This window comes from Lissotriton helveticus, chromosome 7 (assembly GCF_964261635.1).
Source record: "Lissotriton helveticus chromosome 7, aLisHel1.1, whole genome shotgun sequence".
Classification (NCBI taxonomy): Eukaryota; Metazoa; Chordata; class Amphibia; order Caudata; family Salamandridae; genus Lissotriton; species Lissotriton helveticus.
Genome location: NC_136068.1, coordinates 1,588,377,716 through 1,588,400,795, shown reverse-complemented (window position 1 = coordinate 1,588,400,795; position 23,080 = coordinate 1,588,377,716). Strand labels below are relative to the sequence as shown.

The 23,080-nt window shown below is 46.4% G+C and overlaps 1 protein-coding gene across 1 annotated transcript in view; it reads left to right on the top strand.

Moving 5' to 3' along the window:
- Positions 1-18,719: 18,719 nt before the first annotated feature.
- Positions 18,720-23,080, top strand: part of LOC144767557 (lutropin subunit beta-like) — a 32,552-nt gene continuing 28,191 nt past the window's right edge. Inside the window, exon 1 of the mRNA XM_078650982.1 lies at positions 18,720-18,884. Coding sequence (XP_078507108.1) covers positions 18,720-18,884 — 165 coding nt within the window. The remainder of the gene's footprint in view (positions 18,885-23,080) is intronic.

Below are 23,080 nucleotides of genomic sequence, written 5' to 3'. Positions count from 1 at the left end.
GCAGTATAACCTGGCTCATTTGAAAGTTGTCTTTCACACAGTGAATTAACTGGGCAGACTTCTTTCTCCGAGCTTGAACATGGGGCATAGTAGCATAAGTAGGAGTCCCTGGAGATCCTTTCCAATCCTCCATTGCAAGATAACCCACTCACTCGCTTTGTGACACCTCCCTATAAATGAACACCAAGCATGGATGGGGATTGTACTGCGTCCTCTGTTAGGGTTTCTCGTAGGCACACATCTTGTTCATTGCATTTTTTACTTGATTATGAGATAGAGAAATTATGACAAAGGTTTTTTTTTTTTCTCAGAATATCATATACAGAAATATTGTGTGCTATAAATGCTGTGCCCTGAACATCGCTTACAAAAATATTTGTACAATTTGGTGTAGATTTTCTATTCTTAACTCCAATGTAGAGAGTTATTTTTGTAGACAATATTTAGGACATAATATTTATGTCAGGTGATATTATGACACCATACCAATTTATGCCATGGTAATCTGTGGTATCCTGTCTTCTGTCCGAGCATGATGTGGAAAGGTGCAAGTCATGTGGAGTATGTGATGTCATTAGTGTAAGTGATCAATCCTGGTCAGTTGGAGGTTCTGCCTACAGCCGGGGGCTGAGCTGGTTACATCCTAGCTTCTGGTGTGGTTCCCTTACTTGTAACCTGTTCAGTAATAAAGTACCATTTCCTCTACCTGCATGCCTCCTAGGTCTTCTTACCTGCGTGCAACTTCAGAATGAAACATTATTCCAAAGGACTTTCATGTAGATGAACATGAAGTTTGACCTTGCATGAGAGATAATCCTTTAATGTCCACATGAGAAAATATTCCAGTGTGGGCTGGAGTCAACACAGACGCAGGATAGATGCCTCAATGTACCCTTCGGATGGTCCATGAGAGCAAGTATAAGGCCAAGCATGGCCCCCACCCGCTCAAATGGAACTGTGACCATTGGCAATGGTCCCTTGTCTGCTCTCGTGACTTGTCACTCACCAAGCAGGTCAGGAAGGTTTAACAAACTTGCCCAGCACAGGCCCCAGAAAAGGGATTCAACTTTATTCAAGTTTTCTGGACCTCACGATACCTTGCTAAAGGTATCTGATGGGTCAACTAAACAGGACATTTCTGCAGAACTGGCAGATAATCAACTTCCAGCTAGCACCAAGCTCAGGAGCTGAGGGCTCATAATACACCTTTCCAAGCAGCCTTAGATTTCCCAGCTGGTGTGACTGTCTCATTGACACAGGTCCATCTAGCGTAGTCTATTCAGAATGGGATAATGTCCTTGGACCTGGCAAAATGTAACCCTCCTGTGGCTGCCGCCATTGCAAAGCTTATGTATTCATCGCAGGCCACCTGACGCCAGCAGCTGGAGCCCTGCACAGAGTCCACTTTCTTCTACAGCAGGAGCCAGTAGCTCTGATGGTTGCACCATTGAACATACTGAGCAATCCTTCAGTTTTGGGTTTATCCCTATTTCTGTGGGAGCGCTGTCTCAGGGTGAGAGCTGCTGGGCATGTGGCCTGCGATTGAGTCACAACCATCCTCTAAGCCTAAGGCATCCTTCTTCCCAAAGACCCTCAATACTGTTCCCCTTTGGCTTCTATCCCTGCTGAAAGCTTTGCACATTATTCAACTGTACTCAAGGACGTCTGACCATATTGCTGGGCTCACTTCAACTGATTGGTCAACCCTGGACCCTGCCCCTTGTGAACCACATAGTCCAGTATGCGCTACTGCATGCGCCTTAGAGTCTGCGAGGCACTGTTTCTGGCTCTGCCCTGATGTTTTAGTGTTACATTAGCCACATAGAGAACCTCAGCCTCTGAGGAAATAAGTAGTAATGTGGGTGTACAAGCCCCCACAGGTACAGTAATCCGGTCATGCACACACAAAGATAATTCAGCTTGTGATGGGCAATATCTCATTTGTTGAGGTTACTGGCTGCTCAGTTAAACTATGGTAGCACACATCTAGAGACACACTTAATGACTGTCTTCCATTGGGTTCAATGTCCAGCAGGCTGGTTACAGTGATAGGTGGAACTAGCATAGATACACACACCTCTCCTCTCCCCGGCTTCCGCCACCCCCTCCCAGAGGTGTTCAATATGAAGGGTAAACCTGAGGCCAGCAGCTGGGCATGGTGGCCTTGGCTGGGATTTTGGCTAAGCCGGCACAGGATCCAGGACGCATCCTTGTCCTGGCTCATGTTGCAAATTCTGGGGAGGGATGGGGGTGTCGAGTATAAAACAGGAGCAGGATCCAGTAGAGAGCCCAGAGTACTTCCACTACAGGGGTCTCTCTGCAGCACAACGCCCTACACTCCTTCTGCAAGGTAAGTCACATACTATGAGGAATGAGTGCTTGATTTATGCATTTGAATGTAAGAGGTGGCCAGGCTCCAGCAGGGTTGGGAAACGTCTTACAGGCCTGTGCTCTGAAGGTTCATAAGATCTGCAGCAGAGTAGGCTACACCAAGGGAGCAGCCCTGCAACCTTGCAGCACAGCATGCTTCCCTCTCATAAAGAGCACATACAAAGGGGCTGGATGCAAGGAAGTCCCCATGGGCAGCAGTGCAGCACTCCCTCGCACATGCAGAGGGGTGCACCGTGGGCAGCAGTGCGCCCTCACACATGCAGGAGAGGTTCACTGTGGGCAGCAGTGCAACACACCCTCAAACATGCAGGAGAGGTGCCCTGTGGGCAGCAGTGCACCCTCACACATGCAGGAGAGATGCACGGTGGGCAGCAGTGCAGTGCTCCCTCACACATGCAGGAGAGGTGCACTGTGGGCAGCAGTGCACCCTCACACATGCAGGAGAGGTGCACCGTGGGCAGCAGTGCACCCTCACACATGCAGGAGAGGTGCACCGTGGGCAGCAGTGCAACACACCCTCAAACATGCAGGAGAGGTGCCCTGTGGGCAGCAGTGCACCCTCACACATGCAGGAGAGGTGCACTGTGGGCAGCAGTGCACCCTCACACATGCAGGAGAGGTGCACCGTGGGCAGCAGTGCACCCTCACACATGCAGGAGAGGTGCACCGTGGGCAGCAGTGCACCCTCGCACATGCAGGAGAGGTGCACCGTGGGCAGCAGTGCACCCTCACACATGCAGGAGAGGTGCACCGTAGGCAGCAGTGCACCCTCACACATGCAGGAGAGGTGCACTGTGGGCAGCAGTGCAACACACCCTCACACATGCAGGAAAGGTGCACCGTAGGCAGCAGTGCACCCTCACACATACAGGAGAGGTGCACCGTGGGCAGCAGTGCACCCTCACACATGCAGGAGAGGTGCACCGTGGGCAGCAGTGCACCCTCACACATGCAGGAGAGGTGCACTGTGGGCAGCAGTGCACCCTCACACATGCAGGAGAGGTGCACCGTGGGCAGCAGTGCACCCTCACACATGCAGGAGAGGTGCACCGTGGGCAGCAGTGCACCTTCGCACATGCAGGAGAGGTGCACCGTGGGCAGCAGTGCACCCTCACACATGCAGGAGAGGTGCACTGTGGGCAGCAGTGCACCCTCACACATGCAGGAGAGGTGCACCGTAGGCAGCAGTGCACCCTCACACATGCAGGAGAGGTGCACTGTGGGCAGCAGTGCAACACACCCTCACACATGCAGGAAAGGTGCACCGTAGGCAGCAGTGCACCCTCACACATACAGGAGAGGTGCACCGTGGGCAGCAGTGCAACACACCCTCACACATGCAGGAGAGGTGCACCGTGGGCAGCAGTGCACCCTCACACATGCAGGAGAGGTGCACTGTGGGCAGCAGTGCAACACACCCTCACACATGCAGGAGAGGTGCACCGTGGGCAGCAGTGCACCCTCACACATGCAGGAGAGGTGCACCGTGGGCAGCAGTGCACCCTCACACATGCAGGAGAGGTGCACTGTGGGCAGCAGTGCACCCTCACACATGCAGGAGAGGTGCACTGTGGGAAGCAGTGCAACACACCCTCACACATGCAGGAGAGGTGCACCGTGGGCAGCAGTGCACCCTCACACATGCAGGAGAGGTGCACCGTGGGCAGCAGTGCACCCTCACACATGCAGGAGAGGTGCACTGTGGGCAGCAGTGCACCCTCACACATGCAGGAGAGGTGCACTGTGGGCAGCAGTGCAACACACCCTCACACATGCAGGAGAGGTGCACCGTGGGCAGCAGTGCACCCTCACACATGCAGGAAAGGTGCACCGTGGGCAGCAGTGCACCCTCGCACATGCAGGAGAGGTGCACTGTGGGCAGCAGTGCACCCTCACACATGCAGGAGAGGTGCACCGTGGGCAGCAGTGCACCCTCACACATGCAGGAGAGGTGCACTGTGGGCAGCAGTGCAACACACCCTCAAACATGCAGGAGAGGTGCCCTGTGGGCAGCAGTGTATGTTTGCAAGAAAAACAGAGAGCAGCAGCACGTCTCCCTCCCATACGCAAAGTGGGCACAATATGGGCAGATGTGAGGCAGGCCGCGCTGCACCATAGGTACAGCCTGCACAAGGAACAACAGTGCACATGTCCCTCACACACAGCACAGATATTACACGTGCAGTGGGGCACGCTTTCATCACAGGGTAGATAAAGCACCAGCAGATGTGCATGCTTCCCTCACATACACAGACTGAGTGCAACATAGACGGTTGTGAGGCAAGTCGAGCTTGCACAAAGAATAGATACATCAGTACAAGGAGCTGCAGTGCACGTGCCACTCACACACAGCACAGGTATTACACGTGCAGTAGGGCAAGCTTTCCTCACAGTATAGATAAAGCACTGGCAGAAGTGCCCATTTCCCTCACATACACGGATGGGCATCAGTAGCAATGCTTCCCTCACATACACTAATGGGCATCAGAGGCAGTGTTTCTTCTCATACACAGGTGGGCATCAGCAGAGGTGCTTCCTCATATACACGGATGAGCATCAGTAGCAGTGCTTCCTCACGGGAAACAACCTTTACAACGCAACTTTTACAACGCACTACCATTACGACAAAACTTTTACAACGCAACATGCATTACATCGCATGCCATTACAACGCAGCCATTACAACGCAACCATTACAATGCATGACACTACAACGCATACCACTACAACGCATGTCATTACAACGCATACCATTACAACACATAACATTACAACGCATAGTACCCTTACACTATCCAACACTTACCCTTCTGCTGCACCCCCCTAGAGTTAGAATAGTAATTTTTACCCCTACACTATCCAATACTTACCATAATGTAATATTATGCGTTGTAATGGTATGCATTGTAAAGGTGGTATGCGTTGTAATGGAATGCGTTGTAAAGGTAGTTTTTAAAAATGTGTTGTAATGGCATGTGTTGTAATGGAACGCATTGTAATGGATGTTGCGTTTTAAAAAATGCGTTGTAAAGGTATGCGTTGTAAAAGTATGCGTTGTAACGTCATATATCCTTCCTCACATACACAGATGGGCATCAGTAGCAATGCTTCTCTCACATACACGGCTGGGCATCAGAGGCAGTGTTTCCTCACATACACAGATGGGCAGCAGTAGAGGTGCTTCCTCACATACACAGATGGGCATCAGTGGCAATGCAAGCTTAGCTTGTTACACACACCTCTGTGTCCCATGTTATGGAAAGACGCAGCAAGGGGGCAAGTGCTTCACGGTAAGGCCAGCCAAATTATGGAACGCACTGCCTAGCCACCTGCGCTTGTTAGTAACAGAACATGAGTTTAGAAAGGCCTTAAAATCCTGGCTCTTTAGGCAGGGGTAGTAGTATCATTGGCTGCTCGGTCTCTCTAGTCTGTTTGTTAGCGCCGGGACACCTCGGGCGAGGTAGCTGTGCGCTTTATAAATGGCCAAGGATTGATTGAAAGAACAGATGCAGCATATATCCCTGGTCTCATCAATTTATTTTACCTTTCTCCTTATTGACCTGCCTGCTATTGCCCCGCCGCCTTTTCTTTGCATTGAAGTATGCTAAATTGGATTTATCGTTTTAAGTTTAGTCAGCTCTTCGTGGCTCCCTTTGTTTTGGGATTTCTTTTATTGATAAACCTGGAATAGATGTATTGTGTCAAATGTTTATTATGAAGCCCACCTTATACAGTAGAGCTGTGATAAATAAAAATGATGATAAAAAATAAATAGGAAGCAAGTTTCTCTCACATACATAAGAGGTGCAGCACATTTTATGTCACAGACACACTACAAGTATGTATCAGGCTGCAGTGCAAGCTTCTCACTCATACACACAACGTGTGCAGTACAGGCGGTAGTGGAGTGCCAGCTCCTCTCACATACACTGAACGGGTACAAATCAAACAGCAGTGCAAACCTCTATCACATATAAGCACAACATGTGGAGGCCAAGCAGCTGTGCAAGCTTCTCCACCATGCACAGAACTGGTACAGCTCAGGCAGCCGTGCAAACGTGTCTCCCATACATACAACACATACTGTACTGTAACTACAGGCAGCAGTGGAAGGTCCTCTTACACATACACCAAACATGTACAGCTCAGACACAGGGCCTAGCTTCTGTTGTGTGCACTACAACAGATGCCCCACAAACAGCGCTGCAAGCTTCTCACATACTGATACAAATGTTGTAGTACGGGTAGCGTTGCAAGCGTCTCTCACACAAATACAGAGCAGGTAGTGGCATCAGTGAAAATGTGTCACTTATGCACAAAACATGGTCAATACCGGGAGCAGTGACTCCTTTCCTAAACATAACGGGGACAGTTCAGGGAGCAGTGCAGGCGTCTCTCCCATGCACAACATTTACAGTCCAGACAAGAAATTAAAGCACCTCTTGCATACGCAGAACGGGTACAAATTAAGCAGCAGTGCAAACTTCTCTCTCGCTCTTACCACACACAGAACAGGTACCACGCAAGCTGCGGCATAACTTGGCAGAGGGTGGTGTTTGGGGTGTGACACCCCCAAATAAATTCATTCTTGGTGTGGTGTTAGGGTCTGGGAGCTATGAGTTGGGTCTCCTATGTCTAATTTGGTAATTCTAATCATACACCAAGAATAAAAGAAAAACAGTAACCTTTGAGGTAAAATAGGAGGGGGTGAGTGAGGGGGGGAAAGAGAGAAGAGGAGAAGGAAGGAAGGAGGGAGAGAAAGAGAGCGCGCGAGAGAGAGAGAGAGAGCGAGAGAGAGAGAGAGATACATCTGATGGATGAATCTCTAAATGTGAAACGAGACACTCTGGAGTCAGTAACAGCTTCCTGGCTTGTTAAAATTGTGTGATCCTAGGGAAACCTTTTATTTCATTGAGCCTCTTTTTCCTTTATTTTCACATATGAGAGTACTTTTAAATACTTGAGTTTTAAGATGTGCGCTGTAAAATCACTTTTTATTTTTAATTTAATAGGTTACAATGTTCCTCTATCCATTTTAAGAATGAAGGCCACTTTAGAGTGTACATGAGTACTGACTTGCCTCTTAGTTCACTAATGTCAATGTCATGAAGGGGACATTAATGTTTCTAAGTTCACGTTTAAAAACTATCACTTTTAATAAATGTCTGTCAATGCAGTTATTTGATCGGATATACTAAGGTGAAACATTTTTGCATGTTAACGGAACACACTGTTGTGAATTGTGAAGAGACTGTATTATATTTTTACATTATGTTTGCTGCATGATATACATGCCAAACATTTTCATGGCTTGGTATGTACATGGTCTATTAGAGCCAACCCAAACACTTGTCTTGTTTTGTTAATTTACTGGTGCATCCACATTTGTTTGCAACTTGAGCTTAGTACATGGGGCCATCAGTCACTTGATAAACAGATTTGTAAAAGGTGAGGCAAAAGGCGAGGACCGGAAACATGGAGCCCTGTGTAAAAGCACCAGTTAGACAACTCTACCATCAAAGCTTCTTGGAGCAGAGACAAAGAAGAGTGAATGTAGTGAAAATACAATTAAAATAAGTGATCGTAGCCATGAATTCTCATGGAAGACCACCAGGCCAATATGGTACTGGCAGCGACGTAGCTTCAAAAGCGTGTCTGTAGTGCGACACTGCCCGAATGCATTCTTGGCTCGAGTCTGGAGGCCCCGAGTTAGGTTTGCTATGACATGAGTTGGTTTTTCTAATCATTCTCCTTTTGCTAAGAGCTTTCAATGTATACATTTCTGGGAGTGAACACTTAAATGTCTATAGTATTTGATTTACCAAAACAACCCAGTAAATCTGCTCCTATAGAAGTACTCCTTGAATGGGTGTGAATGTACTACTTTTTGGAATCCACAAACATTGACAGTAGTAGGCTTGGGAAGCTGCGCCAAGCTCTGTTTCCAGGGATACGACTGGGAAGCCTAGTGATGGGACAGACGCTTGCCAACAGCCTAATCACTGGCAAATACTTGGAGTAACATTTCTACTCATTATTTTTCACCCACTGTGCTACTTTAGATAAAAACCTACCTACTGTAAATCACTACTTACCCTGATCCTCATGAACACTGTCCATCCTAAACGGTGGTCATCTTATCCCTCCACCTTTCAGCCCACTACTTTTTTTAGTTGGGAAATTTGAGATTCAAACCCAGAGTCTCACTGACTAATCTACACCACTGCGCACAGGTAGTAATGTCTTTTATTTGAGGCAGCAATAGAAGCTTCTGTCATGTACAACAAATAGGTACAGTGCAGGAAGAGGTGCGTGCCTCACATACACAGTAGAGGTATGTCATGGGCAGCTGTGGGACCAATCCTCAGTCACCTGGATACTTGGATTGTTGTTCAACTCCTCTGTTTACCTTAAACTAACCTCTAATTTAAAGAACCTTGGATTTTCCAACTGGCTGATGGCCTAACACTATTCAGTAGTCGGATCAAGGCAATTCGCTCGTACTCTCAGGCATTGTCCTGCTCATTGCTCTACTCGTGCTCATTGTAGCACTTCAGCGTCAACACTTGGACTATCAAGTTCTGTGAAATAGATTGAAAATATCTGCACTATCGGCTACTTACATTGAACCCGGCTGGGTCCATTGTGAGTATCCTTGTCCTTTCTCATGCATGGTTGGCACCCATTCCACCACTGAGTCCTTCATTAGAACTTTACAGATGTCCCACACTGCCCCTGTCCTGATGAGACCCGATATCCAGTAAAGGGTCGAAACGCCGTCGACGCCTCCTGGGAACGAACCTTTTTCAATGTCTATGAATTAAATAGCCATTGTATATATCATTGAATACTGTGTAGATGGTCATTTCCCATTCCTTGTACATATTCCCCTGTTGAAACCGTGTACATAATTGTCACTGCTGTCACCTTAATATGTGCTCAGGTCACCTCTCGGTTCACTCTTTACACTTGGGACACCTTTTCTAAATGCTTTTCACACTGTTATATGATTTGTGAATCATTATATGTAAATAATTGTACATTTTTGTCTCGAAAAATAACAAATGATGGTACTCTATTTTGGTCATGAGTTTTGTTTTTCTTTCTGACATCCCCGGTAGCCTTCACACCAATATCACACATCGTTGTGTTTTCATTGAATATACATGTATTGTTCCACTGGAACCATTGTTTTCTGATATAAAATACGCACCCTGGTTCCTCAGTGGGTAGGGTTCCCTTGTTTTTTCTGTGACTAACCTATGGGGTGAGGCATGCCAACAGCCTTACTTTCACTATGATGTCTGTTGTATAGTGTCACCTAGCCTGCTGTATAGTGCACAATTGTGAATATTCACTTCTGTACACTTCAGCCCTCCTCCTTTAAAAACACCTTCAAGTTCCAGGTTCATCCACCCAAAAAACGAATTCTGCAGCTACTTAAAATCAACTATATTAGTTACCAAATATGACCGGCTCGTACCCAGATGCATTGGAAAGCCAATTTATACTTTATTTGTATTTCTCTAGATAAAATACCACTCAAATACTTCTAAATGACTTAACACCAGATATAAAATGAGGAAAGAAATAAACTCAGGGTTAGATCACAGCTGGGGTGCTCTTGTGGAGCTCTTAGGGTGCTCCGGAGAATTTTGAGTATAAGTCTCAGTTTAGGTATGTAGGCATCTCTCTAATACTTGTTTGTCAAGGAGCTCTCAGAGTCCTATTGTACCCGTGATGTCCCCTTGAATATCTCTATCAAATTACTTTATAAAGACCAAATAAATGAAGGGCAATCATGCTACCACAGTCCACACCAGGCTCATCACCACTGTTCCTAAACCTCCTCTGATTAGCCAGGGTCTGTCACCTTCCCACAGCTCCCCGTTCCCAGGAAAACAGAAATCTGGGACAGAATAAGCCTTGGTGTCCGAATTCAATTATTTATATCCATCTCTTATGGTGGCTGTGTTGTTGTCCAATCGGGTTAGATTTGTCAGTTGTGTTCAACACGAATGGAAGTTCTATGTTTATCAGACATCTGGCTGAAGTCATGGCCTTGGAGCAGGGCAATGGACTAGGCCTGTTCCTGTCATGTCATTTTGTTCAGCGCATTTGTCTTCTTCCTTTTCCCTTGCCATCAAGTCCTTCTGTCTTTGGCCTTCACTGGAACTCCTTGCTCCTCCAATCATATTAAGCCACTACATATACCTCTTGGCATCTCACATCGAGGCCTTTGGTACCTAATGTTGCTTTTCAGCCAATCACTACCAGGTCCTCTGTTCTTTGTGTAAACATCTGTAGTCAACTAGCTAACATTTTTAGGGCTTGCCTACACAGCGCATGCGCTGTGCTGCAACATATTGTTTACAATTCAGAGGGCTTATAACCTGCAAACAGCATACCATTAGTTGTTTTCGTTATCACTCTCATTTGCAATCTTAATACTGCTTAGCTCCAGTAGGCTTACCTTCCTTTCTTGTGTTAGCCCCTACTTGGAACATGGACGAAAGCATGTGTTCTTCCTCTACTTTGTTCTTCCTCCTCTTTTTGACACTTTTTATTTTATTTTATAAGCGTTTCGGTATTGTTCCTGGATGTGCTCTCCTACTTTTAACCCAAGCATACGCCTTCTTATTTATGTTGCTTTCACCCTATCTGCCATTTCAATTGACGCTTTAGTTACTTACATCCACAACTGTACTACTCTACGCCACTCGACTCCAATCCACGCCAATCCACTCTAATCCATGCCACTCCACACAGTGCCTGCTATGGCACTCTATGCGACTCCACTCCACAATATGTCATGTTACTCTACGCCATTCCATGCCACTCCAATCCAGACATTGCCACTCTATGTCACTCATTCTACACTATACATTCTAAGCCACTCTATTCCATGCACCTTCACTCCATCCCACTCCACTCTATGCCATTCTACTCTACGTCATTCCACCTCACACAATGCTCCTCTATGCCCTCCACTCTACATACTCCACCCTACTCTATGCCATTGCACACCACTCCACCCCACTCCATGCCCGCCACTCTAATCTACACAATGGCACTCTTCTCTACGCCACTCCACGCCATTATACACCACTCCATACCAGGCTACTTTACAGCACACTATGCCACTCCTCTCTAGGCCACTCCATTCCACTTTACACCATTCCATTCCACTCTACACCACTCTACTCTAGGCCACTACTCCACTCCAGCCTATGCCACTCTACTCCACTCTATGCCACACCACTCCACCCTACGGCTTTCCACTCTACTCCACACTACTCCACTCTTCTCTGTGTCACTCTCTATGCCATTCTGCTCTATGCGAGGCAACTAGCTTTTGCCATGTAGAACAGCAGCCATGCTGCTGTGCCATGTGGCTAAAAGACATTGGCAAAGCCAATACTCTCACAAAAGTGCGACCTGTTAGCTTTGCCAATTCTTGTTTTGGGAGTTGCTGTTGTCATTAGTCAGTGCCCATGCCTGTGGAGGCTTTTTCCAAAGTTTAACAAAGACAAGTAGTTGGTTATCGGTAGCACTGACAAGCCTCTGAGTGAAGTCATTCCGCCCGAAAACACCACCTTCACCTTTGTCAACGAGTGATCTATATTTGGAACTGCACCCAAACATATCCTCAGGGCACAGGTGAAACTAGTGGCAAACAGCTGCTTCTTCCATTCCAAGGTCTCAATGAAAAGCCTTCAACTGGCCCCTAAAGAGTCTCAAGTGGCAGTACAGTCTGCCATTATCTCTAGAGCTGGTAACTTCATGTCAATATCATCAAGACATAATACAGTCTTAAGAAGAGAATATGGACTTGTATGCATGCTGCGCTCGGCCTTCGATAACTTTGTTGGATCATTGTATCAACAAACTAAATGCAACAACAAATTAGATGTAACGTGCAAGTAGAGCTCAAGAGACTTTCAATGCAGTAGTCCTTCCTTTCATTACTGACCAAGGACTTGCTACAATAATTCGTAACCAAATGTAAAACAAAACATATAGCACTGTTTTATAGCGCAGCAGTGCTAACTTCACTGGCGTTAATCCTTACCTAACCAAATAACCTCAGTAGGCTCCAACCGCCCACATTCTCGCCAGAGCTTGACTTCCATGCTCATCTGCGCATCGCATGCCCAAGACCTGAGTGGCAAAACTGGCAGCCCAAAGGGCGGGATAACTAATCTTGAATCTGAATGCCAATCCTGAACAACTGCGTGGCACTGTGTACAACAGGATGGCCTGCGATATCTGTAGATACAGCAGGGAAAGAGGTCATAACATAACATAAAATATTATACCAATGAATTAGCTAGATCATGGTGAGCAGCAATGCAAGCTCCCGCCACAGAGATCACATGTTCAGATGGGGTTTCTAAGTTCACGCTTCTACGCGGATCCGCTGCTGGCGTTGCTTGGCTATTCCAAACCACTGCGAAAAAGCATTCGACGTTTAGTAGACCTGGGGTAACTATTAGCCAAGCATGTAGTGGCGATGCATTGGGCTAGAGGTCCTCCCCCCACCATTGCGCAATGGTCCCATGATATGTTATATTGCAACGCAAACCAAATTGTACAGTGAACTGCTTCCTCCCCAGAACCGTCCTAAGAATATTTGGAGCCTATATCAAGAATACTTGGATAATGAGACATAGTTGGTTTTTGTTCTCTTCCCCCTTTTCCTGTGTGTGTCTGGTGGGTTGTCTGAGGTGATGAGCTGCTGGCTATCCTAGTGGGCATAGTTTATGGGTTACGGCTTGGGGTATTGAATTAAAGGGCAGTCATGGTGGCTCCCTTAGAGGGCCAGCCCACTCTCATTGTTCCCCCAAAATGTGTTCACTGTACTCAATGATGATGGTGATTGTATCCCAGTATTGATCATCACTTTTTATTGTTAAACCCATCAACACTATACATTCTGCAGGGAAGATCTTTGGATCATGTATGTATGTATACTGTGATCGTTTTGTTTTTTCCCTTTATTCTACATCGAGATTTGTTGTAATGCTTTCTTCATTTGCAAAATGTAATTAAAAAAATAATAATAATAAAGTTCACGCTTCTTCCAAACCCCTCATGTATCAGAGTCAACCTAGCAAGCTGCCATGAGGCAATATTCACCTGCAGCTGGCTGCATACGAACTGCTGACCAATTAGGACAGCTGTGAGAAGAAGGCATCTCTAAACGATTGAATACCAAACATTTAGAGATCTAAGGAAAGCTTTTAAGCTTCTACATAAACACAAAAAGAGGCAGCTGCCACCAATACTATGGGACTTGGTTGGGTCTGCTATGAGATGCAAGGACTAAAAAAAACTGGTAACTAGTTAGATAGGGCTGCAAGGGCCCTCCCTCAGTTTTGGACACAGGAATTGGCCGTGAGCAAGGGCTGGAATAATTTTCTTCTACATACTGAGCTTAGAATCTTTCGGAAAAAGAATATTCTACTCTGGTACTCACTTATATAACCCTTTTTAATACAGCCCTGAAAGTTGGGAAGGTCCCCAGCTCGTGGAAATGAGCAACTATAACTCTCATTTTTAAAGAAGGCTCGTGCTCAGATACTGAGAATTATCGCCCAATGTCACTTCTTGAAGAAGTTGGAAAAATGTATGGGAAACTTATCCTTCAACATGTCCAGGATTGGGTTAAAAGTGATCGGATTCTCCAACATCCAAGTGGGCTTTAAAAAAGGAGGTGAAACTATAGACCAGGCTATGAGACTTAATTTCGCCTGGATGAAATACACAAAATGCTCAGGAAATCCACTCTTAATATGGCATTTATAGATATGAATATGGCATTGGCCACAGTCGACAGAACTCTTCTATGGTTCATCCTGAAAGACGAGGGGATTCCAAATAACCTCCTGCGTGCCTTTTAACATCTTCTTCGTGAAATGCCAGGGTCAGACAGGGTCCAAAGGGAGAAGGTACACCAGTCTTCCTAATTCAACTTGGAGTCTGCCAAGGCCTTGTATTAGCACCAACATTATTCAATCTGTACATAAAAGATGTGGCAAGGTTTCATTTAGCAAAACACACAAGATGATGGACGGAATGTTGCACACTGGCAAAACATTCACCCCCAGTCACAGATCTGGGTTTAATCCATCGTTATTTTGCTCACCAATCCACCCCAGTTCAGACATGGCCATATGCAAATCAGTCCTGACCCTGTGCCTCATGGGAACAGTCCAGCCCGAACTGCCAAGCCATGTCTTTCCTGGACCGGAATCATGCATCCTAGGACTGGTTTCTGGCTATCAGCCGTCTTCAGCCAGGATAGCTTGACTCCAGTTGCCTAGTGAGCACGGGGCCCACGTCTGGGCATACCCTTCCCACAAAGGGTGAACAGCAAAACACACAAGATGATGGACGGAATGTTGCACAATGGCAAAACATTCACCCCCAGTCAAAGATCTGGGTTTAATCCATCGTTATTTTGCTCACCAAGCCACCCCAGTTCAGACATGGCCATATGCAAATCAGTCCTGACCCTGTGCCTCATGGGAACAGTCCAGCCCGAACTGCCAAGCCATGTCTTTCCTGGACCGGAATCACGCATCCTAGGACCGGTTTCTGGCTATCAGCCGTCTTCAGCCAGGATAGCTTGACTCCAGTGGCCTAGTGAGCACGGGACCCACGTCTGGGCATACCCTTCCCACAAAAGGTGAACAGCAAAACACACAAGATGATGGACGGAATGTTGCACAATGGCAAAACATTCACCCCCAGTCACAGATCTGGGTTTAATCCATCGTTATTTTGCTCACCAAGCCACCCCAGTTCAGACATGGCCATATGCAAATCAGTCCTGACCCTGTGCCTCATGGGAACAGTCTAGCCCGAACTGCCAAGCCATGTCTTTCCTGGACCGGAATCACGCATCCTAGGACCGGTTTCTGGCTATCAGCCGTCTTCAGCCAGGATAGCTTGACTACAGTGGCCTAGTGAGCACGGGACCCACATCTGGGCATACCCTTCCCACAAAGGGTGAACAGCAAAACACACAAGATGATGGACGGAATGTTGCACAATGGCAAAACATTCACCCCCAGTCACAGATCTGGGTTTAATCCATCGTTATTTTGCTCACCAAGCCACCCCAGTTCAGACATGGCCATATGCAAATCAGTCCTGACCCTGTGCCTCATGGGAACAGTCTAGCCCGAACTGCCAAGCCATGTCTTTCTTGGACCAGAATCACGCATCCTAGGACCGGTTTCTGGCTATCAGCCGTCTTCAGCCAGGATTTGCATATGGCCATGTCTGAACTGGGGTGGTGTGGAGTGCAAAAAAACGATGGATTTAGGCCCAGATCTCTGTACTGGGGTGAATGTATGACATTGTTCTGCATTCTGTCCATCACCTGTTGTTTTTGCAAGGTTTCATTTAGACCTGAACCTAGATGTCCCAGTGATGGGAGGTGAGAAAGTCCCCCTTCTCCTATTACCGAATGCAGTGCTTAATTTGTGAAAATATAGGTGCCAAGGCCCTCCTCAAGAGGACACTGCAGCTTGCACCAGCCCTATCAGTGCTGCAGATGACAGTACCAACATGACTACTAACCATTACACTCTTACAAGTGTGACTGTACTATTCCAGGCCCCCAAAGCTATACCAATGGCTTGGGTGTCAGGTATTAGTCATTGTTAATGTATATTGAATTAATAAATAGCTTTTGTTATGCTCATATATAAATTAGGCAGACAGTGCTCCCATGTGGCAGACTCTCATAAGCACTGGTGCCGACAATTAAGTGCCGGTGCCGAGCCCTGGAGACCCCCGGCTGAAATTAAGCACTGCGCAGACAATGCAGTACTGCTGGCCCAACATAAGCTACATATACATCACTTGCTGATAGGCTTTGAATGTTTTTTTGCCTTTCAAAAATTAACAATAATGTCAAAAAATCTACAGTCCTGAACCCCAAAGCTCTCTTAAAGAGAACATTTCAGTCAGAGGAAAAGCCTTGGAGTGCATTTACGCATTTGATTACCTTGGCATTCTTTTCTACGATGAATGATCATAGGTGAAACAAATTGGGAAGATGGCAACACAAATGAGCCATAACACAGGTGCCACCTTGTGCTGCAAGAATAATGGTGGTGGTGAGTCAATTAAATCCGTTGTGGAGGTATACAACGTGAAAGCTGTAGCGGCAACTTTGTATGAAGTAGAATCGTGGAGCTATAGAGAAGCACCCGAGCTACAAAAAAACTAGAATAGTTTCCTGCAACGAATACTGCGCCTATGCCCTGGCGCTCCGATCGAAGCACTAAGACTAGAATTGGGACAATCAGCTTTGAGTCGGTGACTAATTTCAAACATATAGTCTACGGGGCCGGAATATGGACAAATCCTGCAGCACAAATCCATTTAAAACACTTTTTGATGTCCACAAAGACTCATCAAAAATAGAATAGCTGCACCATATTAAACATACCCTAAAGGAGATTGGCCTGACCGATTAATAGAAACTTGGGCGTCTAATGTGCAAATTAAGTACTTCAAACACTGGTCCCACAACCACCTGGTAAAGGGAGTTTGATTCTACCAGATCTGGAAGGCAAACCCTCGAGCAGCTATGAGCCTTCTAGGGACCAGTTAGTGCCAGAGCTAAAGAGAAGTCTGTGTATCAAGCTCAGACTAGGAATTGTACTGGTTCTATCCTGTAAAAAACACATAATGGTCCACCACTGAAGCCTGGAGTACTGCAATCGTGGCTTAGGAGGCCGAGAGGCAATGACCCATTTTATGGTGCTTTGCACTAAGTTGTTGCTGTTGAGGAAGCAGTTTCTCCGCCCCTATTCTGGAAGCATTATAGAAGATCTTGCAGAGAGGCCATGATGTTGTGCCAAAGGAGGGTCTTAGAAAGTAATTTTTCCCCAGTGGCATCTTTTATTATCTCTGCCTGGAAACTATCGTGATAACATCCTCCACAGTTTTTAGGTTGAGCCTGGGCAGCGATCGCGCTGCTCTGCGAGGCATGCTGTATTCGGGTATGGACTTGAAGCTCCGCCCACTAACCACCCATTTGTTTTATTGGCTTGTGTCATTGTCCACTGTAAACTGTGGCTGTTCATTAGTCAAAAGGCTTAGTAGTCCCTCCTTAGTACTGCCTTGTCTCACTTCGTAACCTCCCATGGCAACACCCACCGTTACGTGTGTTGTTAACAGTAGGTTTTAATTATAGCCTCTGAGCACTATTTTCTCAAATATAATTTTGTCCTGCCTGCTGTTGCAGGCGGAACACGCTCTTTCCAAAAGCTTTTTAAAAAAAAATGTTTATAGCATGGGTGCTTGCATTTGCAATACAATAGGTCTCGCATTTGCGAGAGTTTAAGCTATTGGCATTGTAAATGACAGTGCCTTTTATTTATCTGTTTTAAAAACAACACATAAATAAAAGGCACTGTCATTTACAATGCCAATAGCTCAATCTCTCGTAAATGCAAGACCTATTGCATTGCAAATGCTTGTTATTGTTCTGGATTGAAGGTTTTTATTCTATAATAAATAGTCTGTTTTAAAGGGATGATTTATTTTTGTGTGGCTTATTAGCTAAAAGAATGGAGCACTGGGCCTCACACTGGCTCTTGTGGCACTGTCAACAAGTGCTGTACCCTAGGTCTGATGATTGCAAAGAGAAACATTGCACAAATGTGGGGTGCCACCCATCCACCAAGGGTAAATGCCTGGAAGAGGGACATGGACTGGTGCATGTTCAGGGAAAAAACAGTATATGTAGCGTAGGGATGCCCTAAAAAGTGGGCATTGATTTGGAGCAACTGGAATGCTTACCGAGGTAATATTTGTAACCCCACCACGTACTTCCCACTTTGACGATCCACCATCACTGTGAACAATGTATTCCCTGATGTACGTTTACTGTATACGTGTTGTAAATGTGATATTTAATGTACTCCTGATATACTACCTCTTTAATGCGGACTGTTTATCGATTCAATGTCTTTAATAAAAAGAATTATAAAATAAAAAAAGTGCTGTGCCCAGGTGTGCACAGATTCACACAAGTTATAAGGATGAAGATCCTGACCGGCCTTCACCTTACAAGCCAGAAACTCAATGCATTTAACTTTGTAGATGAATATTGAAGCTGTCATTTAAATCATTATATGAGGCAATCTTCACTGTAAAATTTTTAGAATTTATATGAATCCAACCTTGCATTTATTAGTATCTCCTATTGTAGTACACTGACGTGGTATGTATGTATTGTGATATTATATCTGATTATACGAAACCTTTATATACATATATATGTGCATACATATACCCACAGAATGCCACCGACACTGGCCCTGCTGCTCCTGGCTCTGTCCTTGTCCGCCGCACAGGGCAGCGGTCTATGCCATCTGACCAACGCCACCATCTCGGCCGAGAAGGATGACTGCCCCCTCTGCATCACCTTTGCTACCTCCATCTGCAGCGGCTACTGCCACACCAAGGTACGGTCTATCTTTATTCGGCTCTTTATGTACTGTGGTTTTGTGAAGCACAAACTGGGTATCAGAGTGCTGTGCACAAGAACAACCAGGAGGGACAGAAGAGGATAGTGCTTCCACAAAAAGACATCAAACAAAGAACAGAGGTGAAAATAGCCCTTAAAGTATAGTCGATATACTCCACACTGGCACAACAAGCAAGGCAGCGCTGTGCGTTCACGCGGGGACGTGAAGGTACATTTTCAAAGGCCATATATACAGGTTTGGACATTAGGAGATTTTTTACAAGAGACTGAAACTATGCGACAGTCCAAGTCAACAATAAACCAAGCAAGAGTAACAGGCAGTAGTAGGGGCATGGTCCAGGGCTGGCTTTAGGGAAGTGTGCCAGGTGCGGCCGCACTGGCCCCTGACCTTAGGGTGGGACGCTGTGTTTAGCAATAATGTCTGATTGGAGAGATGAGGGGCACTTTTGCCTGGTGGTATTGAGAGAATCCGAGGAGGTGGTCATGGATGAGGTGAGGTGGCACCAAAAATAATTGTCGCACCCGGTGCCACCAGCGCTAAAGCTGGCAATGGCATCATTCCTAAGCATCATATGGTGGTCAGAGTGGTAAACTCAGGGCACACGTATGAGGTCAGGCAGAATCACAACTATGGGAGCCAGGTTCACCGTAGAATGAGTGGCTCCCATGTCATATGAGCAGTTCAATGGAGGAGAGATGTCGAGCGTTCCTTACTCAAACCATGCTTCATGGTCCATAGAAGACACCTTGAATGAGCGAACTCATCCTGACCCAAGAAATAAACAAGCAACATTCTTATCCATTTTGTGTAGCCCCAACCAACCCGTACTGGCCAACCAAGTCTGAACGCTTAAAGCAGGGACCAAGTCCCAGAAAAATAAGTGGGAGATTAGTTAGCATAGGCAATGTGCACTGATGTCACTTCCTCATTGGAATGTCTCTCAAAGCCTTAGCACCCCTCCCTTTCTAGTCAGAGGCGAGGTAAAATCTTAGCAATGTGTAATATGTACACAAGTAAACAGTTCACACTGCACATTTTCATATAAAGATCATTTGGAGGGATCTCTGGTGTCTTTTTGTTTTTAATGGTGCTGCCTTGCCTACCGTTAGAGTTCTATAAAAATAGAAACTGGGTATCCCAGAGGATGTGCAGATTCGTTTCAGACATGTCTGTGTAACACAATCTGTTCTTGATGTGTCGTTTTACCGCCAAATACGGCTGATTTGTGTGGCCCCAGAAAGAGAAGGAATGTGTGTGGCCCCTCTGACTGGCTGATGACGTTGAAATGCCTTTGCAAGAAACAACTTCCTTGGTGCGGTTACCAGTAAAATAACAAACACATAAATATAAAATAAACGAATACTTTTATTTTAAAGTTGTGACAATGTCTGGAAAAGCCAGACCGGGGTCTCTTCAAATCAGAACGTATGTAGCTCATAAGATCTCTGAGCCATCGTTTGGGGACATCGGGCACCTTACACCCTTGAGACCTAGATCAATGTACCTGCTGCACTCTTGATGCCTACGCCCCTGCGAGAGGCCTTTCCCCATAGCCTCACAACCAAGGCCCAGTGCTGTCTGGCCCCAAGGGTGCCATGGCTGCGAGACCAGGGGAGGTAATGCTCTCTCCTGGGCCTGGCTTTGCTAGATCATGATTGTATAGGGTGACCGAGTGGCATGGGTGCAAATTCAGGATGGTGAGTGTAAAAATTCAGGACGAAGGGTCAAAATTCAGGACAAAAGTTCAGGACAGAAGGTCAAAATTCAGGACAAAATTTGGCAACAAAGGGTACGTTTTATAGACACATCAGAAGAGGTGGCGCAATAGTATACAAGTAAGTATATAGGCAACCAACATAAGTACAAGTGAAAATAAGTTTATATTAGGTTGAGATACCGTGCATTTCAGGTTTTTAGGTCTCGCCTGAGCCAGCGCATTCGCTGATCTGCAAGACATTTAGTAAGTGGGCTTTTAAAAGTACTACCACAGCTTTTTGGCTGGCATAGAGCGTGCGGTTAAGCGCACAATGACGAGCAGAGCCACCATCTGGCTTTCCTCTCTTGTCATGGTGCGCGCACGTCGCACAACACTCGTCAGCCTGCTAATCCTTTCGCCGTCGCGCGCACCACATTTGGTGCTGTTTTTATTTTATTTTAGCGCGCGCACAGAACTCCTGGGCTTGTTTTCGCACACGCACGCACCACTCGCGTGCTTGTTTCCCTGATGCTCTGCTCCGCTGTGCCCTTTTCAAGAGGTAAATAGGAAGCATGATTTATGTGGCCCAAGATTTATTAATTGTTGACAGAGTGAAAGCTCTTTCTCTCCTTATCTTGTCTCTCCCTAGCTTCGCAACCCCTCCCCTTATTTGTCTCCCTTTTTCTCCCTCCCTCCCTATCTTTCCTTACTATCATTCTACCTCTTACTCCGTATCTTAATATCTTACCCTCCTCCCGCCTTTCTTCTTTCTCCTGCTCCGTTTTCTCCCTCCTCTCTCCGTTTCCCTAGTTGACATGGCTCCAACCAGTGTTGTGAAAGCTTTACAGATTCTCAGCTATTAAAACAGTTTAGTATCATGAGTTTTATCTCCTGTCTATGTTTTCTGTTCCCTTTCCTCCTTTGTGTACCTCACTGTTCCAGTCTTTTCTCTCCCGCTCTCTTCACGCTCCCACACTCTTCCCGACCATCAGCCATCCCCTCTCACCCATTTTCTCTCCCCTCACCCCACTCCCCCAAGACGCCACCTCATCCCTGCGAGTCGCTGTGCGGTTTCCATTCAGCCTCTGCAATGTTGGCATTAATTGCCAGCGTGCGGCAAATATCTTTGTAATTGGGAGCCTGCGTGCGACAGTGGCTTTGCTGCCGGCCCTCCCGCCCCCACCCCTGCAGGCCTCCTCCTCTGTCCTGCGTTGAATGAGCCGGCTCGCTGGACCTACTCCAAAGCGCCTCCTCTCCCCTGGTGCCAGGCGCTATAATGGAGGCTTGTATGGAAGCGCTTAAGCTTGGACATGGAGCCCAGCTCTGCAGACAAGTCTGCGGTGTGGGACAGAGAGCTGCCCAGCCCGGTGACCCGCCATCTTGGTTGTCCTGTTCAGGAAATTACTGGTGGGGCCTATTCAAGGGAGTAGCCAAAATATTAAAATCCCCCCAACTTCGAACCAAAAATCTTATGACACCATGCAAACTAAACAAGTCATTACGACAATCCTCAGAAGAGCTCTCTTGTCTATTCCATCCATGCATCTACTCATTCATCCTTCCCTCCACCTGCTGATATCCACAATGTCATCTTTATATTCTGTTGTGCATTTAATCTTTCATCCATCATTCAGTCTTTCACCATTCTGTCCGTCCACCCATCTATATCCAAACCTATGCATCCATCAAGCCCATCCATCCATCACTCCTTTCACTCATCCATCCTTCCATCCATATACCCTTTCACTACCTTCATCCTTGCACTCCAGCCATCTTCCCTTTAACTCATCCACCTACCCTTTCACTCAGCAATCCTATCATCCATCCTTTCTCTCAACCTTCCACCCAACCACTCATCCATCCATCCATTTACCCTTTAATTCACCCATCCACTCACTCATCCGTGCTGTCACTCATCCATCCACCCTCCCTTCCACTCATCCATCCATTCTTTTAATCATCCATCCACCCTTTAATTATTCCATTCACCCTCCCTTTCACTCATTTATTTACCCTTTAATTCATCCATCCTTTCACTCATTCAGCCATGTTTTCATTCGTCCATCCTTTTGCTCATCCATCCACCCTTTCACTCATCCCATCCATCGACTCTCTTTTACTCGGCCATCCATCCTTTCACTCAGCCATCCACCCTTTCACTCATCTATTCCCACCCACCCTCCCTTTCACTCATCCATTCCCACCCACCCTCCCTTTCACTCATCCACTCTCACCCACTCTCTCTTTCACTCATCCACTCTCACCCACTCTCTCTTTCACCCATCCACCCTTTCATCCATCCATCCATCCATTCATCCACACATTCACCCTTTCATCCACCTACCTTCCCTTTCATTCATCCATTCTTTCACTTATCAGTCCACCCACAATTGTATCTATCATCCTTCTATTCCCCCTTTCATTCACACACCTACACTTCAGTCATTTCACTCACTCAACCAACCAACCACCCTTT